General features: G+C 42.0%; 1 protein-coding gene across 2 annotated transcripts in view; it reads left to right on the top strand.

Moving 5' to 3' along the window:
• The first annotated feature begins 287 nt into the window (after positions 1-287).
• The window catches only part of VWA2 (von Willebrand factor A domain containing 2), a 51752-nt gene continuing 31715 nt past the window's right edge, over positions 288-20324 (top strand). For both annotated transcript variants that reach the window (XM_053304814.1, XM_053304812.1), the window contains exons 1-2: positions 288-362; positions 19712-19773. In XM_053304814.1, coding sequence (XP_053160789.1) covers positions 19722-19773 — 52 coding nt within the window. In that variant the 5' untranslated portion in view covers positions 288-362; positions 19712-19721. The remainder of the gene's footprint in view (positions 363-19711; positions 19774-20324) is intronic.

The raw sequence follows: 20324 nt of genomic DNA, 5'->3' as shown, positions 1-20324 counted from the left end.
GTTTCTTGCTGCGCCTTGCTCGGATAGGATTGCTTGCAACGCGGCTTTTAGCAGCTCGCTGCATGCCTCGTTGGGGGAGGTAATCTGCCGCCCCATGGCCGCGCTGTCCTCCTGGGGCAACCAGGCACGGTAAGATCTGCCTGTTCTGCAGCGCCCCCTGCAGCAAAGAAGGGAAAGGGACTGTGAAGGGAGCACCCAGGAGAAAACTGTTGCCATCACCTTCCCGTTTCCCTCCCTCCCCTTCCCTCCTCCTCCCACCCGCCTTCCTCTTCCAACCCCTGGAAAGATTGCTCCGCATTTCAATTGCTCTGTTGCCTTTCAATCAAGCAAGAAGCTGAGGATCTGCAAGCGAATCGGAGTTGGTAAGTCGTACACTTCATTCACGATTTGCTCTCTTAACCAAAGGTCGCAGCAGTAAGACCTGTGCCTGAGAGCTGGGAAGCTGGGGCGTGTTTGTGTGTGCGTCTCTTAACTCCAGTGCTAGCAACAGGGTCAACGCAACTTAGCAGTCCTGCATGTATGCCCTTCTTGCAACTTATCCCACCGCGGCGTGGTGATCGGATGTATGTTTTCTGGAGTATGGTGAAGCTGTCGTCTTTAGCAGAAACATGCAGGCAAAATCTGATTTGTGCCACCACACAGCCCGTTCTATATGCCTGAGCTTCCTCTTGGAATACGTGGAGTGGTAAAGAAGAGCCTTTTTTTCATCACCAGAGTAGCTGCACTTCCAGTCCTCTTGTACGCTCCCCCATCTAGGATTAGGAAACTAGCTTCCAGTCCAGAGGACGTGTCTGCAAACATACTTGAGTTTCATCATCTTCACACAAGGAACAAACTTTTGAAATGAGGGTGTCTAGTACCTGTTTATCTCCAAGGCAAAGGTACTCTTGTGTGATGAGCAACTGTTCAAGACTTGCTGTTTTTTGGAAGGAATCTTGAGGATGGAGGCTGCTCTATTATTCTGTTCTGTCCATTGTATATGTTGGGTTCAGAGGCGGAATGAATGGTGGGCTTGGAGATTCTCTCACCACCCCTGAATTATATTATTTTTATCTTCCATGGAATGCAACATTTTGCTTATATCCTATTCATATATCCATTCCATTCTGTAATACAGTCCTTATAAACCATTCATCTATCTGTCTATCTATCTGATGAATTTGTATACTGCCTAATGGTGCAGCGGGGAAATGATTTGATTATCAAGCAAGAGGTTAATGGTTCGAAGCCTTGCTGGTATGTTTCTCACCTATATTGGGCAGCGGCAACTTAGGAAGATGCTGAAAGGCATCATCTCACACTGCGTGGGAGGAGGCAATGGTAAACCCCTCCTATATTCTACCAAAAACAACCACAGGGCTCTCTGGTTGCCAGGAGTCGACATGGACTCAATGACACACTTCACCTTTATACCGTCTAATATAGAACTCTCTAGGTGGTGTGCAGATTAAAACATAATATAAAATTTAAAACATTTAAAATTCATAAAATGGATAAAAATCACAATAGATAAAAACACATTAAAATTAAAAAAATTAGATTTCATTTAAAAGCTTGGGAAAACAGGGACGTCTTCAGGGTCCTCCTAAAAACAAACAGAGAAGGAGATGCTCTTATTTCAGCAGGGAGCGCATTCCAAAGCCTTGGGGCAACCACAGAGAAGGCCCGGTCCCGAGTTGCCACCAAAGAAGCTGGCAGCAACCGCAACCAGACCTCTCCAGATGATCTTAATAGGCGACAGGGTTCACAACATAGAAGGCGCTCTCTTAAGTATCCTGGACCTATAGGTTACTTAAAGTTCTAACCATTTGGCAATGTTATAGGCTTCTTATTTATACTCCCTCTATCTTAATAGCCTTCAGCACCTGCCAGAGTTATGTTTTCTTGCCTTATGCTTGTCAAAGACCATAATAAAGTTATTGATTGATTGAATATTCCACTCAGTAATGGGTAAACTGCCTATGAATGGCCACTGGCAGTTACCTAGCCACCTTCTTGTGCAATTACTAAAAGAGATTTATGTGTATGTTCATCATCTGTTGAAACTCTACTCTTAACCAGTGCTTGAGCATACGAATAAATCTCCTTTAATGAGCGCAGTGGGATAGGGAGATAATCTGTCCCCTCCATTGTCTGTCTCAAGTGCCCTGGGAACCATGCCAGTTTCCTAAAAGCATACCTATAACCTATACATGTAACACATTGCATACCATGGATACTTTTCTGTAACTGTAGCCACTGCAAGATCTTATTACTCACATGAGCTCATCTGCTTTACCAAGAGAAGCACAGAGGTGAGTTTCCTAAAACACCTAGGTGTAGCTGCTTTTGCAACTGGAACAAGGCAATGGGCCAGTCTTGCGAGATGAGATGAGATGAGGCTAGCCAGGCAGAAATGTAGCCCCGGCAAAGAGGAGAGGGCTGTAATTCCGTGGTGGGCCACATACATTATGTACATACTGTCCTACAATCTTTGGCATCTCCAGTTAAAGGATCATAGGTCGTGTGGCCATGAAAGACTTCTGCCTGAGAGCCAGGATCAGTGAAGGTCTTTTGTGCCAGTCCCACAAAAGATTCTTATACAAAGGAAAAACAAAATGTAGTCCTTCTCTCATTTTAGATAAATTCTCTGTTCCTTCTAGCCCTATTCTCTTGTTGTGTCCACATGGAGAATCTGTGTACAGAGTACTCATGTACAAGTTATTCACACATTATGTTTACAAGTTATTCACACATTATGTTAAGCAGTACATTTCCTGTCTGTACCCTGCATTTGAGAGGATCTGTAACCAGGTTCATTGTTAAAAGGAACACATGTAAAGTCATACACACACAAATATGTACATGTGTACATATACTTTGACACACAGCATGATGTCTGAATAGGGCTTCTGTCTTTATCATTAGCATTCTTGTCTAGTTCATATTTACTCAATTTCTGCAAAAATTAGTATGTATATTTGTCCAACAAAAATGCAAAAAATTAATCAAAGAATATCAATCAATTTATGCATAGTTGTTGCTGGAGTGAATCTGCTGCAGGAGGTATTGGGGAGTTTCCCATTGTAACATTAACTTAGGTTGTGCAAACACTAAGAAGCTCACAACCACAAATAATTGACTATCAATACACATTATGCAAGAATTTTCATAACTGGTCAAACAGTGGTCAACTTCAGTATTTTCTCTGGATAGGCAGATTTGGATACTTCAGGGGAAATGTGTATGAAACCATTCTGGACTTTGATCTCATTTGTTTTCACATGAGACAAAATCAGCCCTGATTCAACTAAATCTAAGAGCTTTCAGGACTCATTTTGTAAAGCATCAAAGGTAGTAAGTAGGGGCCAGATGGTAATCTGTTGATGGATGGGTGGTTACATGAATCACTAGACATAATGAACACCTGATCGCTATCTTGTTCTTTGATTGCTTTTCCATTGGCCCTAGAAGTTTCCAATTTCATGCTGTGTGTGAGTATCTGTAGCAACACACTGTACATGTATTTACTCATCCTGGCTAAGAAATACAGAATAAGTCAACTAATTGAAATGTGTTGGGTCTATAAAGAGAGATTTTCACATTAAATTCTGCAATAATGCAAGGTGCTGGTGAGACATCTGTCCAGGCAACAGATTCCAAGCATGTGAACACTGCATATACAAGTTAAGCAGCCAGTTTAAATAAGATGCCAGGTGAGTGACATGCTACATAGGTGTGTTTTTCTGGCATACCCAGCATCATATTTACATCAGGCTTTGCTGTGGTGTCAAGTGAGGAACGAAGGATACTTGATTTAGAAACAGCAATCTGATGTAAATTCAACAGACACCTAAACAGATCTAAAATCTTCCAGTAATTATACTAGTAGTAGAAGCAAAACTTTGATGACTTGGAATAATGAATTTAATTAGTACATTAAAAGTTGGGTGTGTATTTTATTCCGTTTGCATGAAATGTTGCAAAAGACTTACAATTATTTTTGTAAGGCACTCTCAATATTTCACACAAATGGAATAAAATATTTCAAAGTATATTACTAAGTTACATTATTGTAAGGGATATTGTTGAAAACAATCTGGTTAAGGTTGGACTCACAGTCACACCCCACCTTCACAGGGGCAAGGGGCCCACTAGAATGGTCCGCCCAAGATGGTTATTGGATCCAATAGGGTTCCAAGAAGCCTTGGAGGGCTTTAGTGTTGGCTCTGCTGGTGATCCTGTTGATGCCCTGGTGGAGAACTGGAACAGCAAGCTCACCAAGGCAGTAGACATGATCGCAGCTAAGTGTCCTCTCTGACCCACTTCAAAATTGGCCCCTTGGTATACAGAAGAACTACGGGGGCTGAAGCAGCAAGGTAGACAACTGAAGCACAAGTGGAGGAAGACTTGACTCAAATCTGACAGATTACAACATAGAGCACATTTGAAGATCTATGCTCTTGCTATATGGGCGGCAAAGAAGCAATTCTTTTCTGCCCATATTGCATCTGCAAGTTTACATCCAGCGGAGCTGTTCAGGGTTGTGAGAGGACTAGTGAGTGCCCTTCCTCCCTCGAATCAGAATTTGGAACCATCTATTACCCACTGTGATGTGTTTAATGAATTTTTTGTGGATAAATCTCTCATATTCGGGCCGACTTGGACTTAGACCCCACAATTACTGCAGTGTCTGAATAGACACCTCTTATGTGGTTAGGCTGGATCAGTTTCAGTTTGTGACTCGTGAGGATGTGGACACGCTACTTGGAGCGATGCAGCCTAACACCTGTTCTCTTGACCCTTGCCCAACATGGCTAATACTATCTGGCAGGGAGGTTGTTGTAGAAGGCCTGCTAGAGATCATAAATGCTTCTCTGAGGATGCCTCCTAGTCTTAAGGAGGCAATTATTAGACCACTTCTGAAGAAGCCTGCCTTGGATTTCTCAGAGTTGAGCAACTATAGGCCTGACACCAACCTTCTGTGGCTGGGCAAGGTAATTGAGAGGGTGGTGGCCTCCCAACTCCAGGCAATCTTGGATGAAACTGATTATCTAGACCCGTTTCAGACCAGCTTTTGGGTGGGCTATGGGGTGGAGACTGCCTTGGCCGGCCTGATGAATGATCTCCAATTGGGAATTGACAGAGAAAGGGTGACTCTGTTGGTCCTTTTGGACCTCTTGGCGGCTTTCAATACTGTCGACTATAGTATCCTTCTGGAGCGTCTGAGGGGGTTGGGGGTGGGAGGCACTGCTTTGCAGTGGTTCTACTCTTACCTCTCAGGCAGATTCCAAATAGTGTCCCTTGGGGACTGTTGTTCTTCAAAAACTGAACTTTGGTATGGTGTCCCTCAGGGCTCCGTATTGTCCCCGATGTTGTTTAACATCTACATGAAACCGCTGGGAGAGATCATCAGAAGATTTGGTGCAGGGTGTTATCAGTATGCTGATGACACTCAAATCTTTTTCTCCATGTCAACATCATCAGGAGGAGGCATAACCTCCCTAAATGCCTGGCTGGAGGCAGTGATGGGCTGGATCAGAGGTAACAGGCTGAGGCTGAATCCAGATAAGACGGAGGTAATTATTGTGCGGGTTCGGAACTTGGGAGATGATTTTGATCTGCCAGTTCTGGATGGGGTCACACTTCCCCAGAAGGAACAGGTATGAAGTCAGGGGGTGCTTCTGGACACAAAACTCTCCCTGGTGTCCCAGGTTGAGGCAGTGGCCAGAGGTGCCTTTTATCAGCTTCAGCTGATATGCCAGCTGCATCAGTTTCTTAAGATAAATGACCTCAGAACAGTAGTACATCTGCTGGTCACCTCCAGACTTGACTACTCCAATACGTTCTATGTGGGGCTGCCTTTGTACATAGTCCGGAAACTGCAGTTAGTCCAGAATGCATCAGCCAGGTTGGTCTCTGGGTCATCTCAGAGAGCCCATATCACTCCTATCTTAAAAGATCTACACTGGCTGTTGATAAGTTTCCGGGCAAAGTACAAGGTTTTGGTTATAACCTATAAAGCCCTAAACAGCTTGGACCCTGGGTATTTAAGAGAACGTTTACTTTGCTATGAACCACACTGCCCATTGAGATCATCTGGAGAGGTTCGTCTGCAGTTGCCAGTGCCACCGGCTTGTCTGGTGGCTACTCAGGGACGGACCTTCTCCATTGCTACCCCAAGGCTTTGGAACACACTTCCTGCTGAAATAAGAGTCTCCCCGTCTCTTACAACTTTTTAAAAGGCAGTCAAGATGCATTTGTTCACCCAGGCTTTTAATTAGATTTTTTTTAATTGTATTTTTTAATAGTTTTAAAGTTTTAAATTTTAATTGTTGAAATGTTTTAATCTTTTTATTGGTTGTTTTTATTGTTTTATTGTAAACCACCCAGAGAACTTGAGTTTTGGGTGGTATAAAAATGTGTTAAATAAATAATAAATAATAAATAAAAGAATATTGAATATAATCCCTTGGCATTCTAGAGTATCTCACCATTCTCTGGAATGAACCTGTTGATCATTAAGGAATTAATGGAATTGCAGATGTCCACCTAGATTTAATGGCTGAAATTCAAAATTACTGAATAGTACTTCTCAGGAGTTACTCTAAGGACTATTTAATTTTAGTAGGATTACTCAGGAGTAACTTAGTCTGGATGTCAGCCACTGCTCTGAATTAAAATCTCACACACCTTCCTGACAGAGGGTCTTTCTAAAATTGTCCATGCTTTTTATCTGTCATTATGATCTCTCTCTTTTGGTGGCTCTCAAACTGTGGTCTGGCTTCCCACCAGGGGGCAAGAGCACAGGATCTGCAAGAGAGGTGTGTTGAACTTCCAGGGAGTGAGAAGATCCTGAAAAAGGCCAGAGTTGTTTCCTCTCATCAGCAGAGGTTTTTAGATTTTAAATTGTTTTATTATTTTCAGATGTTATAATCATTGTATACTCATACAGCTTCAGGGCCACTTTAGCAGCAGATAATTAGGGATGTGCGTTTTGTTTCGGATACAAAACGTTTTGTGTACAAAACAGGCTGTTTCGGCTGTTTTGTAGCCAAAACAAAACACCCAATGCTCAAAACAGAAAATTTTGTAGCCAAAACAAAACGTCCCTGTTTCAGATACAAAATGTTTTGTTGTTTTGGCTGTTTTGGAACTCCATTTTGCAAACGCAAAAAGTCTTTCTCCTTCAGTCTCCATTTTTAGTTTTGGCATCTGTTTGAATTTCCAGCCCACAGACAGGCCTGTGAAAGCATGGGCTGATCTGCTGGCAATTGCCTCCTTATTCCTTTTAAGCAAATTTAAGGGTAAATTTTACCCTCATTGGCTAGTGGGGCAGTGTGCATTTCATTGTTGTTGTTTCACACTGTTGTGTATAGATCAATTGCATTTTGGGCGGGAGGGATGTGGATGTGTATGACCTTTGGAAATCTGCCTGATTTTTTCCAAAGCTCTGCTGTTGTTAATGTGTGATGTTGATGTTATTTGGGGTGGATTTGGGACAGAAAGGGGGCTATGGGGGAAGAAGAGTGGTTCAGGTGGTAGTGCCCCAATGGGTGCCTGCTGCCACCCAGATTCCAAAGGAATTGAGAAAAGGGCTGATTTTTAAAGAATTTCTGAAGTTGACATGTCTTTGGAGCAGATTCAGGGCAGAAAGGGGGCCTGAGGGGCAAAACAGTGGGTTGGGTGGCAGTGCTCCAAGGGGTGCCTGCCACTTGCCCTATTCCAAAGGAATAGGGCAAAGGGCTGATTTCTTAGGAATTGTTGAAGTTTATGCTTCTTTAAGGTCCCCCCCCGAGGGAATAAAGGAGGTTTCAGAAGACCCATAACTCCACCTGGGGGGCACTAGGGTAGCCGGGAGCGAGTGGTGGTGTAGTGCACACAGGGTGCTAACCCATGGGGTGCTGGGTTATGTTGTTTTTGAGTTGTTCTGAGTATAGATTCTCTGGTAGCATATGAGATTTTCAATGACAAACCATGAACCCACTCTCATATGCTACCAGAGAATCTGAATCTACACTCAAACATCTCAGAAACCACAGAACCCAGTACCCCATGGGTTAGCAACCCATGGGGGTGGTTGACACCCTATGTGCTCTACACCACCGCTCGCTCTGGGCCACCCTGGTGCCCCCCAAGTGCAGTTATGGGGCAGGAATTATGGAGGTCCATCATTCCCTCTGGGGAAGAACTTTACAGACGCGCAAACTCCATTACATCTTTAAAAATCAGCCCTCTGCCCAATTCCTTTGAAATAATTCTGGCAGCTTCCTTGCCCTCACTGGGCACTACCACCCACCCAACTCTGCTTTGGGCCACCCCTTTCCCCCCCACATGAAGCTATACTTTTGCTGAAACCTCCATTCTTCCCTATGGGGAAAATCCTATACTTCAAAAATTCACCAAAAATCAGCCCTTTGCCCAATTCCTCTGAAATTTGGGTGGTAGCTTCCACCCATTGGGCACAACCACCCCCACCCACTAGTTTTTCCCTGGGGCCATTTTTCAAAATCCAAAATGTTTCAGATTCGGATCTTGCAATTTCAAACAAAGAACAAAATTGGGGTGTTTCGAATTCGGGCCAAAAACAAAACAGAAAAACAAACAAAACAACCCTACAGATAATGCAATGTATAAATAAATTATTGCTATCCACGGAAGCTGCAAGGAACATATGGGAGCTTCTGGCCACAGCTCCTTTCCTTCCTGGCTCCTTGCCTGGCTGGCAGGTTATATGAGGGTGTCTGGGACATGCATTTTCTAATGCCTGTGTTGGCCTAGTGCTCCAGTCCATAGACTCCAATGGGATGGGTTGAGTTTTTAAAAATGCTTTGAAAAAATCAACTGTTCTGCCTCGCTCACACACATGCTTCATGGCCTGATCCCACCCCCACCCCCAACTTTTACACACAGCAGGTTTTACCCCGAGTTTACGGGGAGGCTTTACTGCGAACTCAAAGTTGTCCCAAGAAATCAACAAATAGTGGATTTTTTTACCCTGAATATAAATCAGGCCACACTCTAAAGTGCAGAGAAAAACCTAAATTCGGTGTGAACTGCTCCCTGATAATTTGCAGGGACTTTGGGGTAAATCTAGCCCTTATGTGACTGTACCCCCTCCATTCCAGAGGAGATGCAAATTAAAGTGCTTCAAAAGCCCCATATGAAAAGCTTCCTGGGGAATTATTCTTACAGCAACCTAAGGCTTTATTCAGTTCCCATATACGGTAGTGAAATCTACATTCAGTACCTCCTCTGTCCCCAGATTCTCATCATTCAATAACTCTCAGTGCAAAGCAAGAAAAACATTTAGAAGTACCTTGAAATGTACCTTCTCCTCACTGCCGACCTTTTGAAAGCTTCAGCCAAAACCTCAGCTTTATCAGAACTCTCAGTACTGTACAGGCAGTATCGGTACTAAGCACCAGAGTTGTTATGACCTTTGGTTACTCTGGACTCATCTTTCTCACTTGTCCATAAATTAATGAAACTGTTGTATCCACAGTAAGGTTCCAGCAAAATTCCCTCCAACTGCACCATTTGGCCTTTCTGGCCACTTTTAAAAACGATTGCTCTGCATCGTTTATATTCCAACAGATCCTCCCCTGCCAAGTATGCCTAACCTTCTGAAAGGCAGTATTCCTTGCTTTAACAGCCTCACCACATTCCATAGTCCACCAGTTGTTCATTTGTTTATATTTCTGTAAAAGGCTCCGTTCAGGGACAACCTGAGTGGCCTCTTTCAAGATTCCCAGCACCAACTTTCCAGAGAAATCCTCACCATCAACAAAACCCTCTCAGGCCTCAGTAAATTTCAAACATATCAGTTAAAACAAGTTCCTTCCAATCAGCTTTCTTAAAATTCCACTGGGGTACTACACCAGTGGCTTCAAAAAGACCCATTTCCCCATTGTTATTTTTTTTTAAGGACATTGGGAAATGATCCCTTCCTAAGTTTGTTTCTTGAATAAACTCCATCCACATCTTGAAGCAATGGCCCTAGACACAATTCCTAAATCAAGACATGATATGGAGCCAGTACATAAATCGAATTGTGTAGGGGTACCATCATTTTTTTAAAAAACTAAACCATTCTCCTCGCAAAACTCCTCTAAAAGTGCCCCATTATTTTCCATCCAGTGACTCCCCCAGAATGGATTGTGACTATTAAAGTCCCCACATAATATACAGGGACCCTTCACTTTGCTCAATAAACACTTCAGACTCTCCATGTTCAAAGGAAGAGAAGGGATATATATATAAAAAACCTGACCCATAACCTCTCAGCGAAACCCTTTATGAAACGATACTCAAAGTTTCTTGACCAACTACTTCTGCAAAACTTGAATTATCCCTAATAAAACATGCCAAACCCACACCTCTTCCAGAGTCCCTATTTTTACCAAGTGCCATATAACCTGGCAATACAAAGCTTAAATCTTCCACAAGCCATGTTTCCTGAATACAAATTATGACAAGTGACTCCTGGAAGATACTTAAAACATATTTCAATTCTTGCCCATGGGTGACTTGACTGTGAGCATTCCAACATAATATAGGTTAGAATTAATAGGTCAGAGTTATTATGTTTCAGGGTGGCTTAACAATTCAGATTATTTATGTATATAGGTTACCCACTTCCAACTATTTTCCAGCTGCTTTCAGAATAATTGCCACTTTTCCTGAGCTTTTCTCAGCCTGTGCTGAGCAGTTGATAACTTCTTCCATAAAGGTAACTGGTTTTTCTTTCCCAACAACAATTAGGAAAATGACTCTACACCCTCCCTCTCCACCACTCCAGCATGTAGTGAAGACAAAGGAGCTGGCTGTACAACAAGGGGACCAATCCCCCTTTTGGGGGGACTGCATATGAGATCCCCTGGATTAACTCTTCTGGATTGTATCTCCCAGGCACATTTTGCCACAATGCATCCCCTAAATCCAGGGCTATTATTTCCTCCACAATTAGAACAACCTGGGGATTGTGTACCATCACTTTGTTCAGATTAGTGTGGCCCATCATACGCCACATTGCACATGAATGTGGCATATAGCTGCTATGTCCCTCAAATTCTGACTGATAGCATCTAAGTTGGGGCGGGGTATGTGTGTAAGGATGAACCTGAAAAATCTGGAACCCAAGAACCACTCACTCTGGGAGCTCTTGGCTTCTTATGAAGAGATAAACTGCATTGAAGGGACATAATTCACCATTTTGCCTAAAAGACAATCGCTTAACCTCAAGGACTCATTCTTCCCCCAGCACCTTCATAATATCATTCTCTGAAATTCCTAGAGTTACTCTCATAATCACGCCCTTTTTCTCCATAAAAAACCAGGGGAATTGGCACACAATTTTATTTTTTGCCAATGAAGTGAGTCACAACAGCTTCTCCACTTGTTCCTTACCTTACTTTTATTCTCCACTTACACTCTCCTCCTTGTATTCGTTTGGTGCAAACTATATCCTCAACTGCCTTTTTAAGCTTCTCGGCCAGCGTTAGGAGATTAATATCTCCAGTTTTCACATCCTTTCCTACAACTTTAATCACTATAAAAAGATCCTGCCTCTCTTCCTCAGAGTTCCAGATCCACTACTCTGTATTTCCACAGGCTCCAACCTTGTCTTCTTACTTTGTACTCCTTTTCCACATACCTTCACTCCCTCCTCTATATGCCGAACCTTCCCCCAAATGACCACTCCCTCTTCCTCCTCCTCCATTCCTGGCAACCTCCTATACCTCATCACCAATCTTCCAGAGTGCCTGAGCTCTAACTAAAACCTTCCTCCTCCCTCTGTGAAGTGAACCTGTCTGCTGAGGCAAAACTTGATCATTCTAATGAACAACTCTGTTGCTGTCTTTTTAAAAAGTTCTTCAAATACTTCTGCTAGTTTTTATGTTCCTGAGAATAGAGGGAAGAGCTGCTACTGCTGCTGCTGCTGCTACTACTACTACTACTATTTATATACTGCTCTTCAGCCAAAGTTCTCAAAGCAGTTTACATAGAAAAAATGAAATAAAGATGGTCCCCTGTCCCCAAAGGGCCCACAACCCAAAAAGAAACATAAGGTAGACAATAGCAACAGCCACTAAAGGGCTAGAGAGCAGATGTTCTCCCCCTAGGGCTTTCCCAGATGACAGGCTTAAATGCAAGATTACATGACTAAGCATTAGTCGCATAGAAACTGCATAGAAGCCACAGCCTGAAGCCAAAATAATAACAATTCTGGGGGCATTCACATAGGGCTACTTCGATGCAGAGTTACCTCCATTCCTTTTGAATTTTCCCCATGGACCGTTCATACTGCTTGCTCCCAGGTCTTTCTCTGGCCAATGGCTTTCTAGAGTAGGCAGGATGCTATGCCTCCTCCCTGCCCCCACTACTGTGCATGTGTGGTGTGCACTTCTAAAAACTTCCATTTCAATGAATAAACATTATTTATTTAACTTTTATTTAATTTTTTAAAAAAATATTATTTTAAACTTGTTTTTAGGGGGTCTTCTACAAGATCACCCAGCTGGCAGCCTCCCTCCATCCCTTCCCACCCTGCCTGCCCTCTTGGCTGGAAAGCAGCTGCAGAGGAGGTGGGGAGAGCAAGCCAAGCCAGGCAAGCAGGCAGAGAAACATTGAGACGGGCATGCAGATTTTCTTTCTCTTTTATTTTATTCTGAGCACACACACACCCCACCCAGTGGTTGGTGGACTTGTGGAAAACCACCGACTCAGCAAAGACGAGTCTTCAGCAGTCTTGCTGGTGTTCCACAAGATCACCCAGCATTTTTAAAAAAAATTGCAAAGAAAAAAGTCACTGCTCTATCACTATGGCTCCTCCATACATCTCAACATCAGGTTACTTTGAAGTATCCCAAAAAGCTGCCATAGAAAGTGGAACTTTTTAGCCTGGGGCCATAGTTCCAAGCATAATTTGGACTAAGCTCCAATGCGCAGGGAAAACTCCGAATCGTGTATGGAGTGCTCCATGATACGTTGCAGGGACTTCGAGGTAAATCCCCGCAATGGGCAAACATTTACCCACCACTCCTGGGGTGATCTCCTGTGGACCATTCATACCACTTGCTCCCAGGTCTTTCTCTAGCCAGTGGCTTTCTAGAGTAGGTGAGATGCTATGCCTTCTCCCCCCGCCATGCGCTACTTCAAAGTACCCCTACTTCAAAGTACCCCAATGTTTCTTCTGAGATGTCTGGAGGAGCCATAGTGATAGAACAGTGAGTTCTTTCTTTGCTTTTTTTTAAAAATTGCTGGGTTATCTTGTGGAACACCAGCAAGACCACCGTCTGTGCCAAGTTGGTGGTCTTCCACAAGACCATCAACCACCAGGGGAAAATTCGCCATCCGGGAAGTCCCTTGATAGAATATAAGAGAATCGCCACTTTAAAAGATGCCCCTTTGCTCAGTTGGCAGGGCTTGAGAGATGTGGTAGACATATTGGAACAAATATCTTCTAATACCATTGTTAAAAGTCTTCCTGTGGAAGTTGCTTGGTGCCAATCCTTGTGTATAAAAATACTTTCTGTATTTTTATACTCCAGCAACCAGGAGGCATGAAGTGATCAGATCCTCAGATTACATGTTGTAGGGCAATTCTGTTAATGCTATTTTGAAGCTATTTCTAAAATGGAACAATAAGAGCATAATGCTGTTTTAGCTGTTCTGCAACTATTCAAGCCATTTTTGGAGCTGTACCTTTAAAATAAAAAAGCACCTCTGTGATCTGCTTTCAAGACAAGTGTAAAGAAACAGATTAATCACTAAGTTATATAGTCTGGATTCTAACAATTTACCTCAACACAGAGAAGCCCTGCCATAAAGAACTGTCACTTGAGATGGTTCTTGTTCAAAGTGAGCTTCTCCTAATTACTATCTGGAGGTTCAGAGTGTGTCAGCCAAAGCAAACACAAGCCTCTCTGTCTCTCCCCTCCCCCTCAAACGTTATGATTTACAGTACCAGATGCATCTAGTTTCCTTGGAAGGCTTAACATAAAAGATGATGAAAAATGTATATTTCAAGGCAGCCTATATACATTCCTTTAAAACAAGATGATTTCTTCTTAAAGTCTATTTCCCCCTGCTTAAGATTATACTTTTAGGACCATGCTTGAGTCCTCTTGCTTGAAATAGAATTAATGTTTTGCTCATCTATCCAATGAGCTAGTTTGTTTTAAGTTGGATCACTGTCAAAAAAGAGACAGCAATTAATTAAAGTTGTACTTACTGTTGGACACTTTCAAATGAGTTATTTTTGCCTGTTTGGCACCACTTGTTCAAGGGCCTCGTGTACTAGGATGAAAAACACCTTAGCCATTTGAATCATGATCGTGATTGGTGATAGAGCTAAACAAAATCCCTACCTGGATCATATTCACTGGATTACACACAACCATATCACCGTGTTCTACATTATTGGGCTGTCATCCTAATGCTGCATGTATATCCCTAACAGCAGTACCGACACACTAGCCTTGGTGCTCCCATAGCACAAGAGATTTTGTGCAAGAGCACAACATTTTCAGCACTCTCTCCCAGTGCCCCAGAAGTGCTATTTGACAGTGGAAATGTGCAGCCCTCAGGAACATGTTTCCACAGGTGATACAGCACTTCCAAAGCACTGGGAGAGTGGAGAAAATGGCCTCCATGCTCCACTGGGAGAATGGAAAGGGCACCACTTTCCAAGTGCTGAGGTTACTGCTGCTTTTAGGAGCATTCACACAGTATTAGTCAGGGTGTCAGCCTTGATATACAGTAGGATGAATCCATACTGCCCTGAAAGTGGGCTGGAATGTGGATTCCGAGTATAGGGTTTAGTTGAGAGCGATGATGTGTAGCACCAACCTTTCCCTTTTAAACTTAATTGATATGTTTGGAGTCCATGTGGCATTTCTGGTTCTAAAAGCCAGTTTATAGGACTGAAATTGATTGTGTTGTTCAGGTATGAAATGAAATCTTTATTCCCTGGCTGTCTCCACCAAACAGCCCACCAGTCCTCTGTCTCATACCCAAATTAGTTAGTGTGGTGTGGCACATATGCATGGGGTGGGAAATTCAACATTGATAGAGACCACATGAGATCTGAATTAAAGATCTGATTTTACCTGGGGCAGGGGGGAGAGTAATCAAATGTTAACAATTTTTTTGAGATATTTCTGTATAAAGAATAATAACTGTAAGAACAAAAGAAGGACATTAAAAATGGGATAAGTACATCCAGCTATCTTTTCTTCCTTCTGCTGTGATTTGTCTGTCACTGCTCTTGTGGGTTGTCTTGTTTCTGCTGCTGTCTGATGATCCTTTTGGTTCTTCTAACCTCAGCCCTTTTTATGCCCACAACTCTTCCTACATCCTCTTGAATAGTCAATCAGGAGGGTGTGCTTTATTTACCTTTAACTTTTTAAACTGGTCCTCAGCAACTCTCCAGATTAATTTTTAGACTTTCCCCCCTTAATCTGAACTTTTGGGTTAGGCCAGCAACAGCTCTCAATTGAACTTTTCAACCACTCAGATTTATGACCTGGGCATAACAACTCCCCAAATCAAACTTTTGACCTGGCCACATGAATTTATTAGTTTGAACTTTAACCTTTGTGTGAAGGAAGAAGAAGTAAACCACCCTGAAGAAGAAAAGAAGAAAACCACTCTGCACAACCAAGGTCAGCCAGAAAATTAACCCATGCAACCATTATACAGCAATGAATGGAATTTTAGTTCAGTCCTTCACACAGGCAATTGTATGATTATTCCTGGAAGTATTTTCTTGCCCCACTACCATCAACTAAGACTTTTGCAATAGAAAAAGAGGCTTTTGCAATAGAAAAGGGGAAAATGTGTATTGAGAAAAACAGTTGAACATGTGGTGAAGCATTTCCTTTATGCTCTTTTACATAAAGGAATTGCACTTTCCTTTATGCTCATATTCCACCCACATAATCTCCTTTATGCTACTGATAACGAACTGATATTTAAAATCCAGATGACTTTTAGACAGATCAATAACCAGGTTAGTATCCAGTAGCACTCAGTGCTATATCTCCCCCCCACTCTCTTTTTCCATTAAAAGTGTCAAAATTATTTTGCAAGGTAAAGTCTATTCAACTGCTCTTGAACTACTTCTGGTCTCCACCATTCCAGTTATCAGCCTAGCTATGATACTGATCTTACATCCTAGGTTGGTGATTTCCACATAGAGGTTGAGATGAGGAATGGCCCGCTATTAATTCTGTTAGATCAAGCCTGTTCAAGTTGAATGGAGCCCGCCTGCCATGGATTCCCTAATCTACTGGGATTTCATAAGCCTTCTTCTTCTTCTTTGTCTTTGTCTTTGTCTTCTTCTTCTGTCTGAGTTTTTGATGGCTGCCCCTGAGATGTAAAACCTTGGTTTGATCTAACAAGGCATTTCTTATGTTTTTAAACAAGAGTGCAGACTCAGAATTGCCAAACAGATTAGTTGTGCTGTATAGTTCAGAGATCCAACATATGCACACTTGATCGGGGACATTGTGTGTGCATATACTGTAAATGTACTCCTGACCTCTTCCATACTTCCATACAGTTGTCGCAATTGACAACTGTAAACATTCAAGCCCCCATTGTGATACAGATCTAAGAGCTGATATTAATAAGCACTGACTGACAGTTTGATGTTGAGTCTGTAAGTTATTTTCTGCATCCAACTTTACCCCTGAAAAAGTAAAGCATGGCGGTTGAATGAAATAATTTCCCTAGAGAAATGCTAGATCTAACTATGAGATAAGACAGTGTCATGAAAACATCTTTTTCTCCTAATCCTTTGTGCTGTAGCATCATGGTGGATTCCCTCTGCTTTGCTTACCTGAGAGCAAGTGGGGGCTTGTCCAGGTGTTTCTGGAAATTTGCAGTCAAGTAGTTGTGGTGTGGACTGAACAGCATGCTCTTGAGGAATGGGAAAAACCTAACCCTACCTTCATGGCATGTATTGAGAGATGGAATAGAGAATGAGGAGGTAGTATAACTCTCTTGTTGTACTACCTGCAGATACTTTAGTGAAATACAGAATGACTTGACTGAATGACATAATGACTTGGTTGAATGATCTAAGGATGGGAATTGAGACACTGAGCATTAACCATGTTCCTGAAAGATGAGAACCTCGTTTGTTTGTTTAAAATATTGCTATACTGCCCAAAACTTGCATCTCTAGGCGGTTTACAATGAAAATCATTTAAAACATCAAATCAATTAAAATCATTTAAAACATTAAAATACATTTAACACATTTAATACCCAGTATTAAAAATTTTAAAACGATAAATCTAATTAAAGTCTGGGTGAGTAAATGTGTCTTCAGTGCCTTTTAAAAAGTTGCCACAGATGGAGAGGCTCTTATTTCAACAGGGAGAGTGTTCCAAAGTCCAGGGGCAGCAACAGAGAAGGCCCGTTACCGAGTAGCCGCCAGACGAGTTGGTGGCAACCGCAGACGAACCTCTCCAGATGATCTTAACAGATGAAACCTTGGAATACATCTGGCTGGTGAATGTTCATTGCTCAACCAGTCCAATAAGTGGTGGTGGAACTTGAGCCTTCATAGGAAGCTGCCATATACTGAATCAGACCATTGGCCTATCTAGCCCAGTATTGTCTTTACAGACTGGCAGTGGCTTCTCCAAGGTTGCAGGCAGGAATCTCCTAGAAAGGTTCTTCCTAGAAGCCATGACATGGAAGTCCTGTTGCCAAAGTGGCTGGTAGTGAAGAGGGACAGTACCTTCTCAGTGGGCTCTTCTCCAGTGTGGAGATGCAAAGAACAACTTTGGTTAATGCACAATATGAAGAAATGATGTTCCGGGACTCCTAATGGCTTGTCTGACAACATATTTGGGGACTGAATGACAGTGAGGCCTGGCTTGAATATAGTACCATTCTTGTTCTTCCATAGTTCTAGCTCTGAAAGTATCATAACCAAATTAAACCTAGCAGGGGAGATGTTTATTTGCCATCACTGTATGCCACAAGGAGCTCAGAACAACATACACTGAGTTCTCAGTGGGTCTTTTATCGAGGCCAAGCCCAGACCAGCTTGCCCTCAGGGTTGGAATTACATTATTAGGATAGCTAATTTTATATTCTCTAGATGTTTGTTTATCATATTCTTTGGAATACGAGTAGGATAATCTGGAACAGCTGCTAGAAGGAACTGCTCTGTCTTCAGCAGGAGATATTAACATGCTGTTTCCAGGATTCCAGGGTAAGATTTGCTGTTGAAAAGGTTCTTTGTCTAAAACCTGGTGAGTTCAAATGAAGCTTTGCAAGTTAGGAAAGGAATTAATGTATACAGCATATATAAAGTATATATAATATGGTGTATGGTTGTCAAATGATGGATCAAGACTCACCAGTGAACCATTGCTGCTTTAAATGTACATTACCTGCCTATGAGTTCCATGTACAATTTAAACAATTTTCTTTTGAGTAAACTTGGGCGTTGGACAGATACAGAGGCCAGATTTATGTTCAGAAATGTCACTATGATTTACAGCAGCATAAGGACATTTATAAGTAGTTCATATGTTTAAGAGTTAGCTGATACAAGACTTAGAAAAAGAAATTGGTTTCTTTGTAACTGCATAGTGTACACCAGCATGCAGCTTATTAATATTTTTCTTTAGCAGTCATGATCTTGAAAGCCCATTGAAAGAAACAAGTAAACACTATAATCAAATATACATTTTGTGCAGAAAAACACTGGTTTCAGAGCACTGCAATGGGAATTGTTGCTATTCAGAGAGTTCCAAATTCCTTGAGTGTTTGTTTGTTTGTTTGTTTTAGTGGAAGGTCCAGAATTTTGAAAAACCAATGTCCAAATCCAATAATCCACAAAGATCTCTGGATCAGAGTATCAGCAAGTTTATTTTCAGCTTGTCCCTTTTGCAAAGTCAAGGCTTCTCTAGGATTATTTCAGTAGAGTTTGGGTTGAGGGAGGGAAGAGATATATGAGCATTTGGACTCAAGTAGGTAGGAGAGCAAAAGGGAGATCTATTGAGGAGTTCAAATGTCCTGCTTAATGATTGAAGTATCAGTGCAACTTCATGAATACTTTGGAAGAAAGAGGACACTCAATACCAAGAGACAAGAAGCTATGTATGTTGCTGGTGCATGAATGTTAGGAGGTAGATCAGAGGTACAGTCCCATTCCCCAAGGAAAGTAGTTGTCAAGCATTCCCATCTTACAAAAATGGTTGTCAAATGAAATTAGGATGGTCAACTTGGTAGAGCCATCAACCTTTCTGTTTCTAATCTCTGTTCTCCTCCTTCATACTACACTTTCCAGCATCAGCATTTTCTATGCCATTTGGCACTAATGCGCTGTTGTCATCATCACTGTCATTGGTAAAATTGTTGCAATGTTCTCCCATCAGCATTCACCATGTTTTATGGAATTCCTTAGGATCAAATGATGACTTGCCACAGACAACTTTATCATCTCCCTTTATCAAACTAAGCACTGAAATAATCCAATCCACCTATGTTGTTTGCTGTTCTCTTTTCCACCATTCTGTTTCCTTATTCCTGCTGAACGAGTTCCTGTTTCTGTAGGGGGGAAAGCTCACTTTTATCTTGAACTCAGAACTCTATCCTGCATTGATATAAGAGTAACAAACGGGGGCAAAGAAAGAAATAATCCTATATAAAAATGAATGTACATAGGACTCTCAGTAGAAATAAGATTTCCTTTTTTTTCCAGTGCTGTCATCATGAACCCCTTGCTGTTGTTTGACTTCATTTGCATTTTCCTGTTCTCCAAAGGTAAAGATGTATTTTTAAAATAACACTGGGTTGAAGTTTGATGTGCCACGGAATGCACAGGACAGACCATGCTGCAACTCTTCACCAGTGTTGCTTGTAGGATAAGAAATAAAGTCCATATCACATTACTATGGCAGTCGTTAATCAGATGCTTGTTACTGTGCATCCAGGCAAAGAGATTAAGGCAGCAGATTAGCAAGATCTTTGATGTAAACATTATACTGGCACCAGCATGAGGTCCAGAATGACGTGGAACCAGGTCATCCAGTTTCACACTCTTCTGGCTTTAAGTTATAATACACCTGCCAACCCTTCTTCCTTTATGTCAGGCCTGCTCAACTTTGAGCCTCCTGTAGATGTTGGCCTACAACTCCCATAATCCCTAGGTACTGGCTACTGTGGCTGGGGATTATTTATTTATTTATTTATTTATTTATTTATTTATTTATACATACATACATTTTATATCCCGCTCTTCCTCCAAGGACCCCAGAGTGGTATACTACATACTTATGTTTATCCTCACAACAACAATTATGGCAGCTGTAGTA

This window comes from Hemicordylus capensis, chromosome 3 (assembly GCF_027244095.1).
Source record: "Hemicordylus capensis ecotype Gifberg chromosome 3, rHemCap1.1.pri, whole genome shotgun sequence".
Lineage (NCBI taxonomy): Eukaryota > Metazoa > Chordata > Lepidosauria > Squamata > Cordylidae > Hemicordylus > Hemicordylus capensis.
Note: the sequence above shows the minus strand (reverse complement) of the source record. Positions and strands in the feature narration are given on the sequence as shown.